This window comes from Schistocerca piceifrons, chromosome 2 (assembly GCF_021461385.2).
Source record: "Schistocerca piceifrons isolate TAMUIC-IGC-003096 chromosome 2, iqSchPice1.1, whole genome shotgun sequence".
Classification (NCBI taxonomy): domain Eukaryota; kingdom Metazoa; phylum Arthropoda; class Insecta; order Orthoptera; family Acrididae; genus Schistocerca; species Schistocerca piceifrons.
In genome coordinates this window covers 174101829-174129681 of record NC_060139.1, presented here as the reverse complement: position 1 = coordinate 174129681, position 27853 = coordinate 174101829, and the positions used below count along the sequence as shown (strand labels likewise).

Here is a 27853-nt window from a genome sequence, read left to right as displayed (position 1 = left end):
AAAGACTACTAAAAAAGAATTGTAGAATTGTGACTGAATGAATACGAGTACAGTGACTAATTTACTTCATGAAGAATTCAGTATATTGTAATAGTGGCCAAGTTGGTTATGAGGCAGACGTATGCTCTTTGTTTAGAGCCTTGCTTAATATCTGTACATGTCATAAGGCTAATGAGGATTTCTGATATCTACAAAAAGACAGAAAACATTAAATTTCAAAGAGAGAAGTGCAATCAGAGGGATGGAATAAACTCTGAATATAATGAGAGAGATGTAATAAAGAGAAGGAAAATAAGGCAGTGGGTGGTGGGGTGGAAGGATGATGAGAAATAAATTTGTAAAGTGAAGAAAACCAAATTAATTGAGAAAGAGCTGACAGTTTTGGTGAGCTTGAAGAGACAGATCATGACACAATTAAACTGAGCCAGTTACTGGAAAAGTCCAGAAACTATGATTTCTGATATAAGAATTTAGATAACTGTGCTGATGATGATGGTACTGAAGTACAATGTGTTATGGTAGATGGTTGGCCACTTTACTGTCACTGACATTTTACATATAAGTGTTGATTCTGTAAAAATTCCCCGTACACAATTGGAGGCATAAAAATGTGGCATATCTGTTTTATAAACACTGACAAAGTTGCAAATTGTACCAGAATATTTCAAATGAAGGGTATTGAAAAACTGAGCTCAATAAAAGATGCATGTACGCTTTGTGTAGGGCTTCGGTGAGCATTTGGAACCCAATGAATGACAGAAGGAACTTATTTCTCGTATCCAAGAATGACACAGATGAATAAAATATTGTGGTAGAGGATGTGAGTGAGCTGTTTGAGATGATACTGATGACATCAGTCAACAGCAATGTTTGAAATGTTTCTCACTTTGTGTAACTACTACTTTTTTTCTCTAAAAATAACAAAAATGTATGATTTAAAAATCTTGAAAATCTTTTGTAGTCAAGGCTCTGATGTTTTGTGCCTAGTTTCTAACTTTTTACAACACTATTGTGTTCTTGTGAACAGACTGGGCTTGTATTTGGGAGTAAGGAGGTTCCAGTTTCCATTGGTCATCCTGATTTAGGCTTTTGGTAGCTTCCCTTAATTACTTCAGGTAAATGCTGGGATTGTTTGTACTACAAGGTCATAGCAGCTAAATGTCCCATCTTTGTCAGACATGACCTTTAAGTATGTCAATGCCTGTGTATACAAACTCTTCCCCCACCCCCATTAGACTGTAATACCATGATGTCTCATATGCTTGTAAAAGTGATCTGCAAGTGAACAAAACTACTACTAATAAAAGTTATCTCTTGATTGGCAGTCTTTTGGAATATTCTTACACTTGAAGAGTCATCACAGAATCAACACAGAGTAGGAAATAAATTTGTATAACCCTATACCCTTTTTTTTTTTAAAAAAAAATAAAAGCTTTTGTTCATTGACTTCTTTTGCTTTTTCTGTGAAACAGGGTCTTTGGCACTATGTTAAAATGCAGATATATGGATGTAATACATTTTAGTTTCAATTCTGATGTGTTGTAACTAAGCAATACTGGCCTATCAAGCAATGGGCCAGATTATTCTTTTTTAGTTTACAGTACACAGTTGCATGTTTATCTGGTCTCTATTGCATGAGTATTAAAAGCAACAGATTTGGTAGCGTCCAGTGAAATCTGATGTGTGTGTGTGTACCCTTACTTACATAAATTTTGAGAAATCTTTTGACTTAATTTCAACAAAATCTGTACTAACAGCAATTAAGAAATGAGGTATTGATCCAACCTATGTTGGTGCACTGGAATATACATGAATGCTACAATTTCCATTATTTTCAGCATTATAATAGGAAACTCAAAATTGAAAGAGAAGTCAAAAACGTAAGGGCATAGAATTAGACTGTTTAGCATTTGCTGATGACATGGCACTGGTCACTCAAGACATTACTGATGCACAGAAACGGCTAGAATTATTACAAGAGCAGCCAGCAAAAATAGGATTAGACATTTCATTTGAAAAAACAAAATTTATGACTGACATCAAAGATGCACCGTCTGACCTCAAAATTGGTAATAACAACATCTCTCCAGTAAAAGAATTTATTTAGGCGAATGGATTGCAGAAAATTGTAATGAAAAAAAATCTGTCAGATCAAGAGTCCAGAAAATGGAGACAGCATTTCAGCTAACAAAAAATGTGTGCAACAAAAAGAGTCTCTCGTGGAACTGCAAAATATAACACTACACAACAGTAATTAAAGCCAAAGCTCTCTACGCATCTGAGACACTAAATCTTCAATACAGAACACTAAAAGGGGAATTAGAAGTGAAAGAACGTAAAATAATGAGGAAAATCGTAGGACCAAGAACTAAAGATGGTGTGCATTATCCAAAACCCAATGCAGAAATATATAAAAATATCTCCAAAATAACAGACACAATGTGCATGAGAAGAATCCAATTCATGGGGCATTTAGAAAGAATGGACTCAAACAGGTTAATGCTCAAAGTCCATAAATTTTTAAAGAACAAAACTACAAGACCAAATGGGTACAAACAGATGGAAAAAGACCTGAGAGAATTATGGTCTCCAAATCTATGTGACAGAATTGAAATCAGAAAAATCACAAACTCGTGGAGTTTTGAGGAAGAAGGGAGAAAAAGTAACCGACATACTTGGTCTGCACAACGAAAACCAGTCCATTCGTCACGCCTGAAGGAATACTGGGTGAAAAGGAAGGCCAACAAATGTTGATTACCCGTGGTCCTAAGTGATCCATCCATGAAGAAGAAGAAGAAGAAGAAGAAGTCAGACAAATAGATACTGTATCACCAAAACTATTCTCAGCTATCCTAGAACAACTTTTCAGATCCTCAAACTGGGAAAATGAAGAAGGAAAATGTGTTAATGGAACACATCCAATCCATATACTCTTTTGTGATGATATTGTACTCTGGCGTGTGGTGCAGATGAATTTCATAAACAAATAACTTGTGACATAGTTGCAAAGACAAGGAACAATGTGAACACAAAAGAATCAGATTTCATTGAAGAGTGTACCAGTGCACAAAATAATTGCAGGAGTGGGTATAGGCAGACTACATTGGACAACTGGATGGTGAAAAAACAAGAAAAAAGTGTGTCTTCCCAATCTGCAAGCGTGTGGAAACAGAAGACTAATTTGGAGAGATGGGTAGTAAAAAATACATTGCCCAGACCTTCAATCGAAACTTCTTTTTTAGAGAAAAGAGTGTAACTGCTTCTGCCAAACAAAAGCTTGCAATTTATCACCAGAACATTAGAGGCCTAGGTAGTAAGATCAATGAGCTTATAATCAATATACATGAACCACAAGTTATAGATTATGCCCATGTTTTATGTTTTAGTGAGCAGCATATTAATTCTGGTATAGAAAAACTTATAATAAACAATTATTACTTAACATCATCATTTTGTAGAAAATGTAAAGAAAACAGAGGTGTTGCCATTTATGTTAAAAACGATATCACATGTAGAGTAATAAATGTGCAGAATTATTGTTTAGAACAACATTTGGAAGTGTGTGCCACAGAATTGGCCTTGAATAATTCCCATATATCAATAGTCACAGTATACAGAGCACCTTCAGGAAACTTTAGTCTCTTTTTCAATAAGCTAGATGCTCTCCTAATATACATATTCAAACATGAAACAGATGTGACAGTGCTTGGGGACTTCTGTGTTAACTTTCTAACAAATTCTAGAGACAGATCAGACCTAGAAAAACTGATGTCCACATATAATCTGGTTTCTGTGGTTAGTTTTCCTACTAGAATAATTTTGTGTACAAGCACACTGATCGATAATATATTTATAGACCAGACCAAAATAGGTGATACAACTACCAGGCAAGTCTATCTGATCATGATGGACAAAGACTCACTACAAACAGCACAAGTATTTATGTGAATGATAGTGGATCTAGTTGGAAAACAGTTAGGACAGTTAATGGAGAAACTATCCAGATTTTTAAATCATATCTCCAAGCCACAGACTCGGCACCTATGTATAATTTAGAAAATGCCAATTCCAAATACGGTTTTTTCAGTAATGAAGTGGCACTGAGATTTGAAAGCACCTTTCCAAAAAAGGATATACAAGATCCCAAACCACAAAACATACCAAAAGGCCCTGGATAACCACTGGTATTAAGATTTCATGCAAAAGGAAACGAGAACTGTACATTGCCACAAAAAATTCAGACAGTCGCACCCAGCTAAACCACTATAAAAGAATACTGCAAAGTACTAAGCAAAATTATTCAGAAGTCAAAAAAGTTTGGATCTGTGCTCCAAAATTAATAAATCTAGTAACAAAATCAAAACTGTATGGGAAGTGAAAAGAGAGAGTCTGGTTCAAATTGCCCCAGTAGGTCTCAAAACATTGTTCTCAATAATGAAGATAGACAGGTACAAAATCAAAATACTGTGGCAAAAATTTTCAATGAGCATTTTCTAAGTGTTGCTGAGAAAGCAGGACACAATGGCTCCTTAGAAGAAGCGTTAAAAATACTGAAAGGTCATTTCGCAAACTCCATAGAGCAGATAGGTATAGCCCCTATAACAGTACAAGAAGTAAGAAAAACAATTATTTCTTTAAAAGCAAAAAATTCAACTGGTGTTGACGACATCTCTAGCAAATTGCTAAAAGCCTGCTGCAATGAGTTCATTGAAGTCCTAGCTCATATATTCAATGCCTCTCTAAACTAAGGTATCTTCCCTGAAAGGATGAAATGAAATGTGCTGTTGTAAAGCCCCTCTACAAAAGAGGCAATGCCTCAGATGTTACAAACTATTGGCCTCTCTCTCTTTTGACTACATTTTCTAAAGTTCTTGAAAAGCTAACATATGCCAGAACAGTCAGTCACCTAGAAAAACATGCAATAATTAGTAAAAACAAGGTTGGATTCAGAGAAGGTATCTCCACAACCGAAGCAACATTTTCATTTACGAATAACATTTTGTAATGCCTCAACAAAAAAACATTGCCTGTGGGCATATTTTGTGATCTGTCTAAAGCCTTTGACTGTGTTAGTCATATAATATGTATAGAGAAAGCATGCCACTATGGACTCTGAGGACAAATGCGCAACTGGCTCAAATCCTACCTACAGGGTAGACAACAGAAAACAGTGCTAGATGGTAACAATATTCACATAGGAGGGGTAGAGTCCAACTGGGGAACAGTAAAATATGGAGTTCCACAAGGTTCTGTCCCTGGTCCCCTGCTATTCCTTACATATATATCAATGACCTATTGTTGTCCTCAAACAAAGCAAGCAATTTTACAATGTTGTCCTCAAACAAAGCAAGCAATTTTACAATGTTTGCTGATGACACAAGTATTGCGATAGACAGTAAGATACCCTCTGATCTAGAATTAAATGCCAACCATTTACTTGAGGATGTTCTGAACTGGTTCACAGTAAATTCTCTATCAATAAACCTCAGCAAAACTAATTACATTCTGGTCACAAAAGTCCACAGGAAATAACACTGTACATGAGAGCCAGCAGATAGAGAGAGCAGATTGTTTGAAATGCTTGGGCATATATATAGATAGCAGGCTTATCTGGGAACAGCACATCAACCAAACCCTGAAAAGGCTCAGCTCAGCAACATTTGCCATTTGGATAATCACCAAAATTGGAGACATCAATGTCTCAAAATGACATTAATGTCTCAAAATCTGCTTACTTTGGCTACTTTAATTCACTTATGTGTTATGAAATAATCTATCAAAAAAGGTTTTTACAAGTCAGAAAAAGGTTGTCCGAATTTTGTGTGGAGTGCCTCCAAGAATCTCATGTCGCAATCTTTTTAAACAAATAGGGATCCTACCCGCTACTTCACAATATATCTTTTCAGTCATGACATTCATGCTTCACAATCCTCAATATTAAACAAGTTAAATGCACCATCACTATAACACAAGGAGGAAATGTGATTTACACTGTAACCTGAGAAATCTGTCCTGGGTGCAGAAAGGTGTGAAATACACAAGCACAAAAGTCTTCAATGCACTTCCAAGTAATATAAAGTGCTACAAGATAAAAAAAGTACTGTTTAAAAATAAACTGAAGGAATTCTTGCTTGAAAAAAATTTCTATCCTCTAGAAGAATTCTATAGCAGAGATAGCTAAGTTTATTTCCCAAATACTATTGTATATTCCTGCCTCAATGTATCTTGCTGCGTTAATCAGATTAATTGGTGATCTGTAAAAAATTGTTTGGACAAAATCAGAATGTTGTATCTGGAACTCAGCTTGTGAGTGTAATTTTATCTTACTGATTGTGTTTCCAACTTGTATTATGAATCTTTGTTTACTGTCCTTATGGAAACTAATGTAATAATGAACTAAATGTTTTTGGGACATTCCACATCCATGCGTTAACACACACAACTGGATCTACATAATACATATTGCAATAAAATAAAAATAAAATAAAATTTGCATAGCGTAGTAGAAAGTAGTATTGAAATTCAGTTATAATTAGAATATAATCAACACAATGAATAGAAAATAATACAGATAAACAGTGAAATTTTAGAAACAGCTGATACATAGGTTAGTTGAATTGAAGCATCAGATAGAAAAGGAACAAAATAAATAGAAGAATAAACACTGTTTTGACCAATATTGGAAAACAACTTTCAAAATAAAGAATCCAGAGTGCATGAAATGGGAAGTTTACAGTCAGCTAAAGTAAAATTATGAGACAGGATTGCTAGCCAGTGACTGCCTTCAGGTGGGGAATTTCTGTACTTCCAATAGACAAATATAAAATTACATACACTGTCCTAGCTTTTGGAAGTAATAGTTTCTTCCTCAGGGGGAAGAGAGGGCTAGTATGGGCAAGGCCAAAAAGGAAAAGCAGGTCACTGAGACCCCAGGATGTTAGAGATCCACGTGTTGTAAGGATGAGGGAAGAGAAAGCTGAAAGGGGTGGCATCAGAGAGTGTAGGAGATCAAAGACAGTACATTTATAAGCACTGTGCCAGCTTCGGTCTAGAGATAATGAGTAAAAAATAGATTAAGAGGAAGAGAAATGAATATTACAATTAATAACTAGAGAAAATGAGAGAAAGGGAGGTGGGAATGAATAGATAAAGCAAAAACAAAAAGTAAAACAAGGAAATAGTGAGACAAAATAAATAAAAAACGTATACTATACAAAGTAATTAAAAGATAGGTAATGAAAAAAGAGGTAGGTAGGTAGGTAGATAGATAGAGAGAGAGAGAGAGAGAGAGAGAGAGAGAGAGAGCAAGCATTAACAGAGGACAAGTCCTAGAGAATGTAACAGAGGTTAAATCCAGAGGAATGTAAGGATGTGCTGAAGTGCAAGTTCCCATTTCCGGGGCTCAGGGAAACTAGTATCAGGTGGAGGATTGTTATAGTCCATATGATGTAGGAGGCAGTCAAGTCCCTTGAGTCATGCTGCAGAGCACTGGTGAGCAACTAGCGGCCCATGGGCTGCATCTGGCCTGTAGTTGGTTTCAGTCCAGCTCACAGAGGGAATTCGTGGGGGAGAGAGTGAGGTGCTCACGTTATACTGTACCCTAGACAGACCTTCACCTAGTTCCACAGACAGCTTGCTTCGGGTTTGCAGCTCATTAAGCAGACCAGTGAAAGTTTTGTTTACTCTGTGCAAAGGCAATGACATTTTGCTGCCATTAGATTTGAACAACAAAGAGAAACATGGCTTCAGTCTGAGCTCAGAGTTATGACCAATGTGCTAACAACACACGTACATTATTTACTGCTAACTGTTTACTACGTCTGTGGTACACATTCATCACAAACATTGGTAGTAGGCAACAATGGTATAAAAAGTACTGACTACTCACAAAATGTACCAATTTGAGTGTCAGCAGGGGCCATAACTTGGTGAACAATATTGTTATCTGTTGTCAGTTCATACGTAAAGTTCTATGTTAGCTGTTTGTTAATTTCGTGCAAGTATTTGTGTGCTTCTTTAGTGAGTTTATTCACAAAATATGTGGCATTACAAAGAGATAAGTAGGTGCAGGATGTCGTTAATTCCAAGAGATGGGAATCGAGGATTATTTCCTTACCATTTACACAGATAAATATGTTTGTTGTTATGTTGTGAATTGCCGTGTTGTCGTGTAATTCAATATGAAAAGATATTTTGCTACAAAATGCATTGTTTAAAAACAGCACTCTATACTTTCTCGTATTAATGTTACTAAGTAATTCTTCTCCATTGTAGATGCCTTGGAGCACTGCAGCTGGTGAAATTGTAGGTAATTTATAATGAATTGTGATGTTTCAAGATGCCTAACTTCCCATATTTAGATCTTCACATTTACTGATGTGTTGAGAACATACATTCTTTACTAATGGCATTGCGGAATTTTGCAGTGGAAGTCTTTAAAGACAGATGCTGTAAAACGTTATAAGTAAAGAAAACAATGTTTAAGACACGCAAATAAATGCAAACATTTGAAGATGGTGTGAACATAAAATGAATGAACCCTCAAAAATGTGTTTTGAGGTATAATTTGTTGATGTGTTGGAACATTATCCCGTAAATATGAACATCAAGGATGCTATAGTTCTGACTTTATGTACTGCTGTCACTTCGTGTGATGAGGCGGCCCACAGCATCAGTAAGTATGTGATTCAGGCCTACGGATCACCAAAGATTGCCCATGCCTGCCATAGAACATGTCCAGAACCATGGTATTTGGTGTCCCCATGGCAGACAGTTCTTCTATGTCCATTTGTGCTCTCAGCCAGTTTGTTGGTGGTCTTTCCTATATGAAAGCTAGGGATTGTCCAAAAGTTTGTTGATAAACTATACATGTTGTTTCATAATTTCTTTGCTGTTGATGTTGTAAGATTTACTAGTGGTGGGGTTGGAGTAGGTGATTGTGGAAAAGGGCACGTTTCAAAATGGGTACAATTTCAAGCATCGGTTCCTTGGGATAGGGTAAGGGTTCAGGAATGTCATGTGGTTTGACTAGGATGTTGTGGAAGTCAGGAGACAACGAAAAGCAGCTGTGAGTATAGGGGGGAGGGTCTTGAGGAGAGATGATCTCATTTCAGCACTCGACTTGAGGTAGTGATAGTCTTGGCAGAGAAAAGTGTTGAGGCAATAAAGGTCTGTGTGTTATTGAGTAACAAGAGGATATGTCTGAGTAAATGGAAGTGGGAGCTGTATTAGTCATTTGGGTAGGAGGAGGATACTGTCTGGGTAGATCTGTTTGCAAATCAAGTCTGTGGGATAGTTGCAGGAGAGGTTGCTAATGTTGGTGTTGAGGGATTCATTAGTGTAGCAGCTCTTTTGAGTTTGGAAAAGGAGTTACATTGTCAAAGGATGTGAAGGTATTCTTCTTCACCATGAGTTAAGAGCAGCTTCAGGAAAGCTTCTTCTATAAGACCCATTAAAAGGTTGGCATAGGAGAGTTACTGGGGTTTCTAACTGCGGATTGCTCAGTGTGCAATGGTGATATGCAGTTAGGAAGTACTTGAAGAGAGGTAACACAAAGAAATAGATCAGGAAACAGACTAGAGTGAAGTACATAGCTATAATTGTAATGGAAATTAAGTGAAGGTCATTGGGAGGTACTGAAGGTGAACTTATAAACTGACCAGGATTGTTCTTTGCTAGATTTCAAAAGATAAGAAATAACAGAGGTGATGATTGAATGGAAGATGACATTAGAAAATACGCAGGTTCAATATGGCTGCATGTAACTGAAGACCATAATGAATGAATATAGGAGGCTGTTATCCAGCAATAGATGTTTAATGACTGATGATGATGTTGTTGAGGATGATGATATACATGAAAATAAAATAGAAATGCAAAAAAGAAACAGAACAACAAAATATCTGGAAAAAATCATTTGGAACTTTCTTTTAAAGGCAAAGTAGTCCATATTTATAATGGATTGCAATTTATAGCACTGCTATTTGTCAGTTGAAATATATTTTGCTATCCATTTGGATTTTGACATAGTTTGAATGTCTTTATTTCATGTAAGAGTAGAAAAATGGCAAAATACAGCCATTCTTTTCACAAAAGTAGATTATAAACTACTTTTTTGAATAATGAGATAGTTCCATCATGCTGTTCATGGTGTAGAAGGACTTCTTTGAACATTGTGGCTGGATAAAACTTTTGTTGGTCATCTTGAACAAAAGTGAGAAATGAGAGAAGGCAGATAAGCATTAAAATCTGTATCCTGGCTGCAAAAACAAATCAGGACATTGTAACATTGATTTTCCTTTATTTTAGGGTACAATTAAGCAGTGTCAGAGAGAGAGAGAGAGAGAGAGAGAGAGAGAGAGATGAAACACAAACAAAGAAAACCACATTATTGCTCAGAGTAATAAGTGATAATTTATGAAATCATTACAACTTCCAGGGTAACTAATGGAAGAACAAGTATAATTCATTTTTGTGTGTACAAAATGGCTCTTTTCATCATGGAAGATGTTGCGTTTTTCTGAGTTTACCAGAGTAAAACTAGCACATACTAATAATGATGCACTCAAAGAGGTCAAATTTTAGAGAAGATTTAATGGTTGGAATGTTATTATCTTTTTGATTTTTGTTTGAAAGAGTGATACTTATCCACATGAATTTATATACTACATTAGTCTATTTTCTGAATTATTAACAAAGAGATAATGGTTCTTGTTTGGTAGACAGACAAGTAATAAACAAAGGTGAGGAAAATCAACCAGGTGGTTTGATGAGTGTTGCAAAGCCACATGTAACAGCACTAAGCTTAACTAGCTTTCAGGTTTCTACACAGACTTCTAAACATACACAACTATGGCTGTGGAGGTACTGACTGCGTCATTGTGTTTCTTCAGATTGATGGGAGAGTGTTGGTGGAGTGGGGAAAGGTGGAAAGAGATGTGGCAACTGGGACGGTGTAGCACATACCATGCAAAATGGGGTTGTGGGAAATAATGGGAGGCATGGTAGAAGGGGGACAGATGGTTCTCATTAAGAGTAACATCAAAAGTGGGTGAAGAAGGGAAAGGAGAATGTGGGGGGAAAAGTAAGGGGAGGAGAGGTGTGCTGACAGGAAAGGAAAAGTTAGCTGGATATGCCTATTGCCTTACTGAAGCCTTCAGAGACAGACACTATCCTGTAAGCTAGTCCAGAAACAGATTTCCAGTGCCATCTCATCCTGGATACCAATAAACCTAGTCCTGAAAAAGTTAACCACGTTCTTCATTAGGGCTTCAACTACCTGTCATTGTGCCCACAATTGACAAAGTGTCGTACCCAAAATACTACCCTCTTCACACAAAGTAGTATTCTTGCACGCCAAATCTTAGCATTATGAAGCTGCAGGAGAATAAGTACTGTTGCACTTGTATGTAACTCAATATTTTATGATACGTTAAATGGGCACCACATCTTTGTCTTGGTATTCACAGATGAGTCTAAGTAGAGGCTCTCTTGGTTGCTCTGTGTTTTTCCCTAAGCCTGTCATCTAGATCTGTTTGCAAATGCACATTTGATTCAAGGGTTCATGTGACTTTGAAAGCAATTCTCTATGCTCACCCCTTGCATGTCTCTCTGTTTGTACAGTATATATATCAGCAGTGAAACAAGTACAGACTATCAGGTTCGCCATTCTCCACATGTGAAGGCTGAGAAAGGAAGCATCATTCTGCTGTCTACCAGGACATATGGGAAATCAGGGGAACAAATTAATGGATGTAGCAGCTAAGGGATCATGCACTGGAAATCCCATGTGTCAGTGTGACATCCAAATGACCTATCGCCTTGCTGTTGGAAGTGCAGAATCATGTGTTGGTGGGATGAAATGTGGCTGGAATTATTGACAGTAAGCTGAAATTAGAGAAGCCAACTGCTTGACCGTGAATTATCTCCTTTTGGCCTCAGAAATGAGATCCCACAGTTATTAATACACAGGTCTTACATTAGGAAAAAAGTGGAAGTCAAATCCAAATCCAACCACCCAGATTTAGGTGTCCACAGTTTCTTTATAGTGGTAAAAACACAGTATTGCTCCTTAGAGGAGGGCATAAGTAGTCTCTTTCCCTGTTTTTGTCTAATCTGAACTTGTGCTTTATCTCTTAATGACCTTGTCACCATTTGAACATGAAAACCTAATCTTCCTTTGTTCTGATCTGCAAACAATGAGATGAATCTGATACAGCTTCGAAGTTCTGTGAAATGTGACGTACTTCTTAAATTATTAGAGAGAAAAATTAATGATATTAGAGTTTTGTCGTGTGTGTGTGTGTGTGTGTGTGTGTGTGTGTGAGAGAGAGAGAGAGAGAGAGAGAGAGAGAGAGAGAGAGATATCAGCTAAATTATATTTTATAAGTAGAGCAGAAGTATTTGACATGGTAAAAAAGCTGCTTATAGAATTATAATCAAAAGTAAATAGAACTAATTGTTTCCTTTAAATGAATTAGTTATTACATTCTAACTATATTTCCTGTAGTTCTCCACAACTCGAATTAATCCCAATTCTTGTCGCTTGGTGCCAGAAAGACTGGAAGAGTTTAACAAACTAGAACTGCAACGCAAACTTAGAAATGAAGACGAGACCAAAGTATTGATTGAGAAGGTGAAAGATATCATCTCAGACACATTTAAAGACAGGTTAGTGCTTCTTTGGTGCTTAAATGTCTTTATGGAATATATGTTTAGATTCTTTTTTATGAACTCGAAAAGTTTATTGAGTGTACTACATGCTTTTTATTCAACATTTAAGTTGATTTAGTATCTGTATCCACATTGGAACTCTGTGTCCTGTTGAATAACAACACCAGATGCATTTTTTGTCTTGTCAATGAAATAAATGAAGAGCAAGTAATTACTTTAATGATTTTATATATAAGATAATTTTCTTTGTCTCATGGAATTCAATTTTTCCAGGAAAGATGTAAAGGGGAAGTAGAATTAGTATCAAAATATTCTTTATCTTTGAATGCTGTTTACAGAGTTGTTGCTAGGTTCATTGTAGTGAAGTTTTTCTCCTTTGTAAAACCATATTTTCTGAAATATTTTATGGGGGTGGTGTTGCATGACTTTAATGAACTTAAATAACTGCATTATGCAGTACGCAGTTGTATCAGTATGCTGGGTGAGTCAAAATTGTCTGAACACTATTTGAGAGAAAGCATTTACTCATAGTTTTCGTTGCACGGAGTCTCAACCTGACCACCAACACAATTAATGCACCCAAACCAACGTTGAACAGTACAATTTAGTGCCAGAACACACATTTTTGGGGAAATGTTGGATATCACACTTTTATTGTGTCCTAGAGTTCTTTGAGGTCTATCACTTTTGTACTAAACATGCACTGCTTTATCATTCCCCATAGCCAGAACTCAATCAGTGTGAGATCCAGAGATTGGAGAGGCCATAACAATGGTCCATTGTGACCAATCCTATGGTTTGGGAATGTTTGATCAAGGTGAGCACAAATGGAATAAGCAAAATGGGATGGTGCACCATCATGTTGGAAATACCCTTGAGTCGTAGGGGCATGTTGTCAATGCCAAACTCTTTCAGCATTTGCAAGTAATCACATGCTTTCACTGTTGAGGTTGTAAAGAAAAATGGACCGAGAACACCAGTAGCAGTCACGGCACGCCACACATTTACCTTTGGGGGGACACATGTTCATTCTCTTGAGTGATACGTGGATTTCCAGTACCCCAGAAAATTGTGTTATGATGATTAACATGACTACTGGTATGAAAATCATTTACCTAACAATGCCCAGTTGCATCTGTGACATTTCTGCTAGAATCTCACCACATTCTATGCATTCCTGTCTCTGCTGAGCTGTCAAACCTTGAATGATTTGTAGGTGATATAGCCGCATGCCAAGGTCCTGGGATAGAATTCAGTTCATTGTCCTCTATGGAATCCCTGATTCCAGACAGTAGCATCTCGTCAATGTTGCTGGACTCTGTAGTTTGGCCTTCTGCACTATAGCAATGTGTACTTCTCTTCTGCCAGGTCTAGATCACGCTGCATTTCTGTTATAATTGTCTGCTGCAGATCCATTTCCTACAGACTTCTGGTAAATGCAATAAATCGTTAAACAAAATGGTAGCCATCTATCAGAAATTATTCTGCAAACCTTCAGAGCAGTTCTGTCACTGACTGGACAACTTCCGTTTAGCTTTCAACCACTCTTCTCTGCTCCAGAGTGAGTCCGTCAGCCATGGATACTAACAACTGGGAATAGAAAATGAAACAAGATCAAGACTGTTCACATAATTTTGACTCACCCTGTATTATATTAGAGACGATTGATTTCAGTCTATGATCAGACCTTCATCGGATCCAAAACAGATCTCAGCTATGCATTTATGTAATTGGAATAACAGTTATCATCTCTAATAAAATATACTGATACAGCTGTGTACTACATAATGCAGTTCTTAACAATCTTTTCTGTTATGTGAACTTCTCTTACAGCCCCCCAAACCGACATAGTAACCTACGTTTAAATGTATATCACATATGAGCATGAATTCTCTTACTCTGTGTGAAGTAAGAGAGATTGGGGGAATACTGGTGCATTTAAGAGACTTTGTTTTGTATTGGGATCTGTCACATCCATGGAAAAAGGTATTGTACCTTGTATGATCCAGGAATGCTATTCACATAGCAGTAACAGAAAAATCGTAAAATGCTGAATGTCCTTGGAGCTACATAAACATTTTCTGAAGTTTCGTTCACATTGTGAATCCTTGCTGTGTGAAAAAGGTATTTTTCAAAAATGATGCCTAAGTTGGGGGGGAACTTCAGTGATATTGAAACCTAGAACTCTGTTGATACTTGTTGCTGATGGTTTTCTTAAGTTTATCTTCGAAATTCTCTTATTAAAACAAAAAAAGTCCAGTCTTTTCCAGCGCCATGTTGGTAGTTTATTGAAATTGTGCTCAAAGCCTAAAGTTTTGGCAAAGTCGTATGCAGTTAGTCACAACTCAACCAGGGTAATGCTGTAGAATAACTGTACCAATGTGGTTGCATGGTTGACTAATTCTTGTTTCTCTTCAGGAGTAAAAACAAATCATCTTGAGGAAGATTTCTTGCCTGAATTTGATTTTACTCGATCCTAAAGTGTAATTATTGGTATGCTCAGCTTGTTCAATATGATTTCAGTGAACTCACTGACTTCATTAAACTTAATGCTTTTGCTTAGGTTTTCTACAGTCCATTTAGCTCTGTCTTATTTTCTTTTCCACGTCTTCACCATCTGATATTTGATATAATACATTACTCAAGCATAAACACCCTTTTTCCTTGAATTTAGAGCATGGGGAATTGTTGACATCCCATGGGCATTGCCCCATACTTTTCTGTCAGTGTTACCCCATTCAGACAACATGAGGGATACCAGATTTTAATGGCTATTTTAATGCTAGAAAAGTTAAAAACCCATGCTAAAAGACGCACTAGAAAACATACTATCTACAGATATTATAGCCAATACATTTAAAAGAGTGTTAAAATGCCTACCTCACTTTAAGCATATACAAAAAGTAACTTCGAAGTGAAATAAAAATCAAGTTTTAACACCACAACAAGATTGTAATTGTTAAGAATTTGACACTTCTGCACCCTATTTCTGGCACTGTCAGTTATGCAGCAGCAGTGTCTCCTACTGTCTAATGTGCTATTCTACTGGGAAAATGAAGATTTCAGTATTATCTGGTATGGGGGTGTTGCTTCTGTCTTCCCTACATATCATATTGGTTGTATGTGACAAGTGAAAATTCTACATCAAATTGCAACCCAAACTTGGATTCTTGCCTGTATGGGCAATGACCTATCAATTGTGCCATCCCAGCATATCTCATCAATCAACTCAATGCTTCAAATTGTTGTGAAGTTCTCTCTTTTCCTTTCTGAAAGAATTGTGCATGGGGAGTTTGGCTCAACGACAGTCTCAGTTTTGTTGTTGTTGTTGTTGTTTCTGTCACTGTTGTTCATTCTCAGCAGCAAGGCATAACTGCGCATCATTTTATGCTTTTTGATGTGCTAGTACCACAGCACTGTGGGAGAACCTTTGCAGAGTTTGAATGAAATAGGGAGGAAGTCCACGACAAGTAGAAATGTTCACCTTTCGGACTATGTTCTTTGCTAGAAGTGGAAAATTCATGTGCGCATGTGTACACACACACACACACACACACACACACACACACACACACACACAAAACTTACATGTACGTGGCCACTGTTGTCTCCGAGTGCTAAGACCCAACAGCAATTTCATCTGAGGTTATCAGCAATTTACCTGTGATAGGTAGCTATGATACAGGAGAGACTTGGGGAGGGGGATATGGTAGGGGTTGGGATATGGTAGGGGTTGGGGAAGATGCTAGTGCCACCTGTGGGAGTGTGTAAGGACATAAAGACAGTATAGGGCAGCTAGATACAGCAGCACAATTGGCCGGAGGGGGGATGGGGGATGAAACAGGAAGAGAGAAAAAAGTAGAGAAGGAGAAAGACTATGTATGTGCATTGGCAGGAAGCCTTATGTGGTAAAGAAGAGGCAGCAGGGATGGCAATAGGCAGCTGAAGGATGGATTAGCAAAGATTGAGAAGGGGGGGTGTTACAGCAATGGAGGAAATGTTGCAGGGAAAGCTCCCACCTGCACAGTTCAAAAAAGCTGGTGATGGTGGGAAGAGTATAGATGGCACAGGCTGTGAAGCACAATTTGTTGGTCAGAGTGCCTAGCAAGCATGTCCAGCTGTTTCTTGATAACAGTTTGGTGGTGACCACTCATGCGTACAAACAGGTTTTTAGTAGTCATGCCCACATAGAATGTGGCTCAGAGGTTGCAGGTATGTTTGTAGATCATTTGGCTGCTTTTGCATGTTGCCCTCACTTTGATGGGGTAAGAGATGCTGATAACATATGCTGTATGTTAGCTGTGTAGCTGTGTCTAGCAACAGTCATACTCCACATTTTTATTCCCACTACTGTTACCTTTGTTTTCAGTCAAGTTGCAGAGATATACATGAAGTAAGTGTAGTGTAATCTGCACATCTCCCTCCCTCCCTTCCTCATGTCTTCTTTTGAATCAGTGTTAAGATCTCACACACTGTATCAAAATGTTCATCAAAGTGTCTTGTTTCATACTGAGATTTAGGTATATAAGATCTTCAAGCACCAAACTTCAGCTCCTTTGCATTTAAAGACTACTTCACCAAAGAGCATTGGTGGTATAGTTAATCTGTGTATTCCAATTTAGTTTTAAGAAATTGTTTACATTTTTATGAACTTGCAGTGGAAAAGATGTTAAACCATGGTACCTTTGTAATGGATAATCATCTTGTTCATCTGACTTTTATACTTTTGTTTGGTAAAATCTTCAAATATAAAACTTTATTCTTTTCATGAAATATTAAATTAAATTTATTGATCCTTTAACAGATATTATTGAGATAGCATTCACATTTAATAACAATGATTGCAGTTCAGTGCAGCCACAGTATACGATTCAGTCCATATTCAAGATAATAAATACTAGGAAGTTTCATTTTTAAAGGTTTATATTTTAACAACAGCAAAAATATCAATATATTGCTGAAGCATATAAAAATCAGAGACTTACTTTCTCAGATGATAGCTGCCGAATGTGTGACAGTAAGATTTCACTGTGCTCAGTAGTATTCAGAAGGTTTGCCTCCCAAGAGCCTCAGCATGACAGAAATATCTGCTTGATGGAAAATAAAGTATACAGTATTGGAATGGAATTCATAATATCCAGTATTCGTCCTGTAGAGGGCAGATTATCTGTTGCACTCAGAGGGTATGATAACATAGCATTAATTTCAACCTTTATGTGTGGAAAATTTAGGTTGGAATAATGACAATATTATAAAAAGGATAAACTGCTACTCACCATATGGTGTACATGTTCAGGCACAGACAAGCACAACACAAAGACTGTTAAACAAGCTTTCTACCAAAAGGCCTACTTATGGAGTAGACAATGCATGCACGTACGCGCGCGCACATGCGCCCACACACACACACACACACACACACACACACACACACACACACACACACGAGGGTAAGGAGGAGGCTGGGGTGGGGAGGGATAACAGGATAGAGGTGGGGGACAGTAAAGTGCTGTTCAGCAGAGCATACAGGGATGATGTGGGGAGAGGATAGAGCTATAGAGCTAGGTGCAATTGGAAGATTGGACAGAGGAAGTGCGGGGGAGATAAAGACTGAAATAAAAAGACTGTGGGTACATTGGTGGAATAGAAGGCTATGTAGAGCAGAAGTGGGACCAGGCAAGGGGATAGGTGGGTGAAGGACAGTGATTAAAGAAGGTTGAGTCCAGGAGGTGTACGACAACGTAGGATATATTGCAGGTAGAGTACTCTCCTGTGCAATTCAAAAAAGCTGGTGTTGGTAAGAAGGATTCAGATGCCACAGTCTGTGACACAGTCATTGAAGTGAAGAACTTTGTGTTGGGTAGCGTGCTCAGCAACTGGGTAGTCCAGCTGTTTCTGGGCCACAGTTTGTCAGTGGTCATTCCTACAGACAGACAGCTAATTGGTTGTCATGCCCATGTAGAATGCAGCATAGTGGTTGCAGCTAAGTGTGCAGGTCACATGACTGGTTTCACAGGTAGCCTTGTCTTTGATGGGATAGGTGACGCTTGTAAGCTGACTGGAGTAAGTGGTTGCTTCTAGATCTATTAAAGGGATATGAAGGGAAGGCAAGGAGTTGGGAGCAAGGGTTGAGTGGGGATGGAAGAGGATATTGTGTATATTTGGTGGGAGGCAGAATACCACAATAGGAGGAGTGGGACGGATAGTGGATAGGACAGTCTTCATTTCAGGATGTGATGAGAGGTAGTTGAAACCCTGGCGGAGAAGGTGATTAAATTGCTCCAGTCCTGGGTGCTATTTAGTTACGAGGGAACTGCTTCTCTGTGGGCAGACGATGGGACTGTGGGTGGCGGTGGGTGACTGGAAAGATAATGCACAGGAGATCTGTTTCTGTATAAGGTTGAGAGGGTAATTACGGTCTCTGAAGGCATCAGTGAGGCTCTTAGTGCATTCTGAGAGTGACTGCTTGTCATGCCACAGAGGAACCCCTTGTTACTCAGTACCACTCAAGATGGAGCAACTGAATCACATTCTCCACCAGGGTTTCGACTACCTTTTGTCATGCCCTGAAGTGGTAAATGTCCTACCCACTATCCTTCCCACCTCTTCCACAGTGGTATTCCACCACCTACTGAACCCACTCTATATTCTTGTCCATTCCTACTCAGCCCCTGCTCACAACTCTTTGCAACATGGCTTATATTCCTGTAATAGACCTGCATGCATGACCTGCCCCATACTTCCTCCCGTGACCACCTACTCCAGTCCGCTCATAAGCATCACTTATCCCACCAAAAGCAAGGCTACTTGTGAAACCAGTCATGCGATCTTAAGCTAAGCTGCAACCACTGTGCAGTGTTTTATGTGGGCATGACAACCAACAAGCTGTCTGTTCACCTGAATGGCCACTGACAAACTGTGACCAAGAAACATCTGGACCAGTCAGTTGCTGAACATGCTGCCCAACACAACATTCTTCATTTCAGTGACTGCTTCACAGCCTCTGTCATCTGTGTCCTTCCTACCAACATAAGCATTTCTGAGTTGTGCAGATGGGAACTTCCTCTGCAAATTATCCTATGTTCCTGTAACCCTCCTGACCTCAACCCACCTTTTATTCCATCAATGCATCCACCGAGCGAGGTGGCGCAGTGGTTAGACACTGGACTCCCATTCGGAAGGACGACGGTTCAATCCCGCATCCGGCCATCCTGATTTAGGTTTTCCGTGATTTCCCTAAATCACTCCAGGCAAATGCCGGGTTGGTTCCTCTGAAAGGGCACGACCGACTTCCTTCCCCATCCTTCCCTATTCCGATGAGACCGATGACCACGCTGTCTGGTCTCCTTCCCCAAACCAACCAACCAACCATCAATGCATCCAAAGTCATTTTACTTATATCCTTTTCCACACATGCCCCCCTGCCGCCTTGCTCTGCCCTCTGTCTACCCTCCCAACTGCAGCAGTTTGCTGCTCTACCCTCTCCTCCCTTTTCCCTGTATGGTCCCACAAGCAATTTTTTTACTGTCGAGAACCCCTACCGTGCTATCCCTCCCCCTCCCTGCCTGAGCCTCATCCTTACCCTCGCCACCCAGATTGCTTGTCCCATCATGCTCAGTTGCTCACAGTCTAGCCTTGGCAGCCAGAAACAATTGTCATTTGTGTATGAGTTAAGGTTGTGTGAGTGTGTGTGTGTTTTGCCTAATTCAGAAGAAGGCCTTTTTACTGAAAGCTTACTTGCTTTGCAGTCTTTTTGTTGTGCCGTTCTGCTACTCAACATGGAGTGGAGATACAGGCAAAAACATGTTTCTCCATGCCCGTGCCACATAGGCTGCCCTCCATGACAGGCATGTTGTGTGGGCACATCAGCCTGCCAATTCAGCTTGCGAGAAACAGTTCTCTAGGCCCAGACATGTAGGATACCTTGCATGAAAGTCATGTAGTGTTGGGGTAGTATCGACCTGCTTTGCGTGGCATCCTGTATGTCAGGGGCTAATAAATTATTTTCAGGCCTATGATGTGTAGCCTGCTGTGCATCAGAGGTGTGTTGTGGGAGTAGTATCAGCTTGCATTATTGAACTGTGTTGCAGGGCCTACATGTGCCGATGAGCATGACAGCAGACAGGTTGAGATGGATAGAGGAGGGCATGAACAGAGCGAGGGGGAGGAGGAAACATACAGAAAGAGGTGAGGAGGGGGAGATACATGAGGCTGGTGGAAGATGTAGAGGGTAGTAGGCAGGTGCTTAAGGAAGAGGAGAAGGCGGAGATAGAAAGAGAGAGGGGCAGGAAGTTAAGGTGAGAGAGGGGGGGGGGGGGGTGGAGGAAATGGACAACAGAGGGGAGGAACGTGTGAAGAGATAATGTGGGGATGAGGGGACAGCCAGATAGAGTTGGGAGGCAGATGTGGACAGACAGGCAGAGAGAGGGAAGAATATGCAGGTGAAGCTGTGGGGAGAAGGGTAGTTACTGATAAGTAAAGTGCCTTGCACCCAATTTTTGTCCTGCAGAGGGTACATTACCTGTTGACTCATTTAGTGGGTCTATGTATAACACAGCATATTCACAGGATGTGAATTTAATTTCAATCTGTGAAGTATTACTACTCCCAGTTGCTCAAATCCTTTCCTCTGCTCTCACCTTCATCTGTCCATCTACTAGATCCAAAGGTTCATAAACAGCTATTTCATAGCCTTAAATCTGTGCATTTGAGTGTGTGTGTGTGTGTGTGTGTGTGTGTGTGTGTGTGTGTGTGAAGCTCAGTGAAAACAAGTAATCAGTGCAATCACACTTCATTGCTAGGTGATGTAATGCTGATGATATGAGGTCATTATTCCATTATTGCAACATTTTCCATTTTTCCCAAGAGATTCGATAGTTACATCTATTGATATAATGTGCTCTTTCCACAGATTAGAAAACACGGTCTTACAGCTGGATGATAGCCACATTAAAGCAGTACTGTTGTGGAGTCAGAACCGTATTCATAGTATTACTGATCTGACTGGTAGTGACATGGCATTCCTGTGGACACTACCATCTTCTTCCAGTCTTCAAAGTTCAACAACCGAAGTGTTGAGTCAAGGTATTTCAGTTTGTAGAAATCAATTTGTGTAGTGGTTCTGAGATAACTGCTCCTGAGAAGGAGTGTAGCTAATTATTATAAAGTAAAACATTCATATACAGTTTGTCAGTTTCCATACATGTACATATAGTGATTATATTCCATTTAGTTTGTTGTTGTTGTTGTACAACAACTAAATGGAACATAATTCCATTTAGCCCAAGTGTAAAAAGTCAGTAAAATATCAGTGATACCAAGCAGCTAAAATAGACCATTTCTACATCATACGGTATTAACTGCCAGAAAACATCTAGACCTTTTATTTTTTATAGTAGTATTGACATAATTGTGTGTAGAGATCAAGGTGAATGAACTCTATAGTGGATGTTGGAACTGGAGTGCTAGTAGTGAGGGAAGGCCTGCAGTTCGCTACCCTAGCAGTGTGGTTTGTAGGTACCGGGTGGATGCCAAATGTACCATCATGAAAATAACATTTTCATATACTATGTGATAAAAAGTATCTGGACACCCCCCCCCCCCCCCCCAAAAACATATGTTTTTATTAGGTGCATTGTGCTGCCATCTACTGCCAGGTGCTCCATATCAGTGACCTCAGTAGTCATTAGACATCGTGAGAGAGGAGCATGATGCGCTCCACAGAACTCATGGAATTGAACGTGTTCAGGTGATTAGGTGTCACTTGTGTCATACATCTGTATGTGAGATTTCCACACTCCTAACATCCCTAGGTCTACTGTTTCTGATGTGATAGTGAAGTGGAAATGTGAAGGGACACGTACAGCACAAAAGCGTACAGGCAGACCTCATCTGTTGACTGACATATACTGCCGGCTGTTGAAGAGGGTCCTAATGTGTAACAGGAAGACATCTATCCAGACCATCACACAGGAATTCCAAACTGCTTCAGGATCCACTGTAAGTACTATGGCCAGTTAGGCAGGAGGTTAGAAAATTTGGATTTCATGGTCAAGCAGCTGCTCATAATCCACACATCATGCCGGTAAATGCCAAATGACGCATCACCTGATGTAAGGAGCGTAAACGTTGGATGATTTAACTGTGGAAAAAGGTTGTGTGGAGTGATGAATCACGGTACACAATGTGGCGATCCGATGGCAGGATGTGGGTATGGCGAATGCCCGGTGAACGTCATCTGCCAGTGTGTGTAGTGGCAACTGTAAAATTCAGAGGCGGTGGTGTTATGGTGTGGTTGTGTTTTTCACGGAGGGGACTTGCACCCCTTGTTGTTTTGCGTGGCACTGTCACAGCACAGACCTGCATTGATGTTTTAAGCACCTTCTTGCTTCCCACTGTTGAAGATCAATTCGGGGATGGCAATTGGATCTTTCAACGTGATTGAGCACCTGTTCAAAATTCACAGTCTGTGGCGAAGTGGTTACACGACAATAATATCCCTGTAATGGACTGGCCTGCACAGAGTCCTGACCTGAATCCTATAGAACACCTGTGGGATGTTTTGTAACGCTGCCTTCATGCCAGGCCTCACCGACTGACATTGATACCTCTCCTCAGTGCAGCACTCCATGGAGAATGGGCTGCCATTCCCCAAGAAACCTTCCGGCACCTGGTTGAATGTATGCCTGTCAGAGTGAAAGCTGTCATCAAGGCTAAGGGTGCACCAACACCATATTGAATTCCAGCATCACTCATGGAGGGCGCCACGAACTTGTAAGTCATTTTCAGCCAGGTGTCCAATTAATTTTGATTACATTGTGTATAATGGTTTTTTTTCCATGGCAGAGTGCATTGAGGTCAGTGCTAGATGGCAATGAAAGTCCCTCAAGGCACAGGATGGACTCGGTCAGTGAAGCTGACTTCAGTCAGCAAAAGTTCACTTGTCACGGCCAACGTGTGGTATCACTCTGGGCAGCAGGGCAGTGTGCAGCAGCTGGAGTGGGCAACCACATCGACAGCTCAGTGTGGGGCATGTTGGAGGGGGCAGAATGAAACTGTAGACTCCAGCATAAATGGCAGTGGTTCACAGCAGTGATGTGTGCCTGCACAGGTGATGGCAGGTGATGACAGAGTTTCCCACACAAGTGAAGATGGATGGAGGGCTAGGTGGTCGGTGCATGAACCATGATCTCCATAAGGTAAGTGGCCAGAAGCAGATGGATGGTACCCAACATGTGGCCTTCTGGTTGGAGGGCACCAAGTCAGCTCTATTCATACTTACTGCAGACAGCAGGTGTGCAGCTAGTGGAGAAAGTATCTGGCTGTGACAGCTTGTTGACCCGTTTGTAGTTGTAGACTGGCACTGACTTTCCTTCATAGTTGACTGCTGGCAGCAATTGATACAGCCTGTCTAAAATGGGCAGTCTTTATATGAACTCAGTCCATAATTAGTTCTTAAAAGTGGAACTTCTCTCTCTGAAATTACAACTGAGGTGCAATGTGTGGCAATTGGGAAACGTAACATCACTGCCCAGTTTTTGAACTATCTCAACAATTTCACAGCCCACTATGCTGTGTTGGTGTAGCAAGTTCAGTTTGCAGAAATGGTGCCTGTAGTGTCAGCAAATTCAGCTTAGCATTCCTTATGCAAAAATATTTAACCAGCTCCCGTACTGTGGTTTCTTGCATCAGCCTGTTACAGTGTATTCCGCCAAGTCGGTCACAGAATTTTTCTGCTGGGAGAGGCAAAGCTGCTGTGGAACATGTATGATGGTGGAAGTTAAGAAGCCTGCTCACTCTGTAGGAGGAATCTTTTAGTGGCAAGTTAGTGTCTCTGTCCATAGTACATGTGGCACAAAACATTTATTCCACCCTAATGTATTATTTAGTTGATACGGGTCAACTGTGTTATATTGCAGCTACTATTTTACCTTTTTCATGGTGTCTTTTATATGTCATGAGTGTATTGTACAAAATCACACTGTCATGACAATGCTTCTTGTAACTCTTCTGACTTTAGTTGATGTTACAATTCAAATAAAAATCTTTTGTTGTTGTTGTGGTCTTCAGTCCTCAGACTGGTTTGATGCAGCTCTCCATGCTAATCTATCCTGTGCAAGCTCCTTAATCACCCAGTACCTACTGCAACCTACATCCTTATGAATATGCTTAGTGTACAATTTTTACCCTCCACACTGCCCTCCAATGCTAAATTTGTGATCCCTGTCCTGCCAACTGATCCCTTCTTCTAGTCAAGTTGTGCCACAAACTTCTCTTCTCCCCAATCCTATTCAATACCTCCTCATTAGTTACTTGATCACTCATCTAATCTTCAACATTCTTCTGTAGCACCACATTTCGAAAGCTTCTATTACCTTCTTGTCCAAACTATTTATTGTCCATGTTTCACTTCCATACATGGCTACACTCCATGCAAATACTTTCAAAAACAACTTCCTGACACTTAAATCTATACTCGATGTTAACATATTTCTCTCCTTCAGAAACGCTTTCCTTGCCATTGCCAGTCTACATTTTATATCCTCTCTACTTCGACCATCATCAGTTATTTTGATCCCTAAATAGCAAAACTCCTTTACTACTTTAAGAGTCTCATTTCCTAATCTAATTCCCTCAGCATCACCCGACTTAATTCCATTATCCTCGTTTTACTTTTGTTGATGTTCATCTTCTATCCTCCTTTCAAGACACTGTCCATTCCGTTCCACTGCTCTTCCAAGTCCTTTGCTGTCTCTGACAGAATTACAATGTCATCGGCGAACGTCAAAGTTTTTATTTCTTCTCCCTGGATTTTAATACCTACTCCAAATTTTTCTTTTGTTTCCTTTACTGCTTGCTCAATATACAGATTGAATAACATCGGGGAGAGGCTACAACCCTGTCTCACTCCCTTCCCAACCACTGCTTCCCTTTCATGCCCCTCGATTCTTATAAGTGCCATCTAATTTCTGTACAAATTGTAAATAGCCTTTCGCTCCCTGTATTTTACCCCCGCCACCTTTAGAATTTGAAAGAGAGTATTCCAGTCAACATTGTCAAAAGCTTTCTCTAAGTTTACAAATATTAGAAACGTAGGTTTGCCTTTCCTTAATCTTTCTTCTAAGATAAGTCGTAAGGTCAGTATTGCCTCACGTGTTCCAACATTTCTACAGAATCCAAACTGATCTTCCATTTGTCTGTAAATAATTCGCGTTAGTATTTTGCAGCTCTGGCTTATTAAACTGATAGTTCGGTAATTTTCACATCTGTCAACACCTGCTTTCTTTGGGATTGGAATTATTATATTCTTCTTGAAGTCAGAGGGTATTTCGCCTGTCTCATACATCTTGCTCGCCAGATGGTAGAGTTTTGTCAGGACTGGCTCTCCCAAGGCCGTCAGTAGTTCTAATGGAATGTTGTCTACTCCCGGGGCCTTGTTTCGACTCAGATCTTTCAGTGCTCTGTCAAACTCTTCATGCAGAATCGTATCTCCCATTTCATCTTCATCTACATCCTCTTCCATTTCCATAATATTGTCCTCAAGTACATCGTCCTTGTATGGACCCTCTATATACTCCTTCCACCTTTCTGCTTTCCCCTCTTTGCTTAGCACTGGGTTTCCATCTGAGCTCTTGATATCCATACAAGTGGCTCTCTTTTCTCCAAAGGTCCCTTTAATTTTCCTGTAGGCTGTATCTATCTTACCCCTAGTGAGATAAGCCTCTACACCCTTACATTTGTCCTCTAGCCATGCCTGCTTAGCCATTTTGTACTTCCTGTTGATCTCATTTTTGAGACGTTTGTATTCCTTTTTGCCTGCTTCATTTACTGCATTTTTATATTTTCTCCTTTCATCAATTAAATTCAATACTTCTTCTGCTACCCAAGGATTTCTACTAGCACTCGTCTTTTTACCTACTTGATCCTCTGCTGCCTTCACTACTTCATCCCTCAGAGCTACCCATTCGTCTTCTACTGTATTTCTTTCCCCCATTCCTGTCAATTGGTCCCTTATGCTCTCCCTGAAACTATGTACAACCTCTGGTTCTTTCAGTTTATCCAGGTCCCATCTCCTTAAATTCCCACCTTTTTTTTCCCTGACATCATGAGAATAATTTAGCAATCAGACTTCCTGTCATTATGTTATTGTGATTGTTACCGTACAATATCACTCCCACAGTCATACCTGTGAAGTTGTTCACAAGGTGGAAATGTGTACTGTTCCACAGCTATCGGGTATCGTTAAATTCTCACAGGCCATCCTTACTCTATCTTAAAGACAGTGCACAAAACAGTGCCTACAGCTGAGGACAAGGGGCACAGTGGAAGACAGCTTGGGAAACACTTTCTATGTTACCGTCTGTGAGGGGTGGCTCTGTCTCAGCTACTGCCACAAGCCACTGTCTTAGCTACTGATATATCACTCTTTTCTCACCAGAATATGTGGGTCTCCTGCCCCCACTCCGTTCCATGCCAGATCTGTTGGGTATTACGGGGGGGGGGGGGGGGGGGGGGGTAGTATAATTTACTGTTCAAGGTTATATATGATATGAAAGATGTTCTCATAATTTTGGAATCATTTCACCATTTGACAAGACAGTTTCTACCACTTTGAGCAATTCGACCACTGAGTACATCAAACCAGATATTGATGCTGAAAAGTAACGCTCAACCTCTCAGAATTAAAGGGAAACATTCAACATTGTACCAGAAGATTAGTTATGGTGTTTCAACAGTAATTTTACATTTAACATGGCAGAGTTATATAATGAGAAAAGCAGTCAAAAGCAGTCTAATTGAACTTTGATGGTCACAGTTATGGGATGCTATTGAAAGTCAGTTTAGTGATTTTACTTTCATAAGCTTTAGGCTGTGATCAAAGGCATATTTCTTTATCTACATTTCGTCTCCCAATGCTGAAGACTTAATCAGAAGCTGTAAAGAATCAGACAGCATATTCAAACTTAAACAGGCTCAGTAAGCCAAGGTAGTTACACAGATCTACGCAAAGGTCGGTTTGTGACATTATCAGACTGCTTCCTAAGATCGCAAAACAAAAATCATCAAGGATACCAATACTGGCCATCAAAGCGTGCATTGTATGATCAGATATCACTCACTTCACTGTGTCTTTTCTGCCCTGTACTCAACAGATCGACTCCAGCAGATATCATACCTGCCG

General features: G+C 39.7%; 1 protein-coding gene across 1 annotated transcript in view; it reads left to right on the top strand.

Moving 5' to 3' along the window:
• LOC124776680 (probable glutamate--tRNA ligase, mitochondrial) overlaps positions 1-27853 on the top strand; it is an 89007-nt gene that overhangs the window by 40882 nt on the left and 20272 nt on the right. Inside the window, exons 6-7 of the mRNA XM_047251783.1 lie at positions 12509-12669; positions 21584-21756. Coding sequence (XP_047107739.1) covers positions 12509-12669; positions 21584-21756 — 334 coding nt within the window. The remainder of the gene's footprint in view (positions 1-12508; positions 12670-21583; positions 21757-27853) is intronic.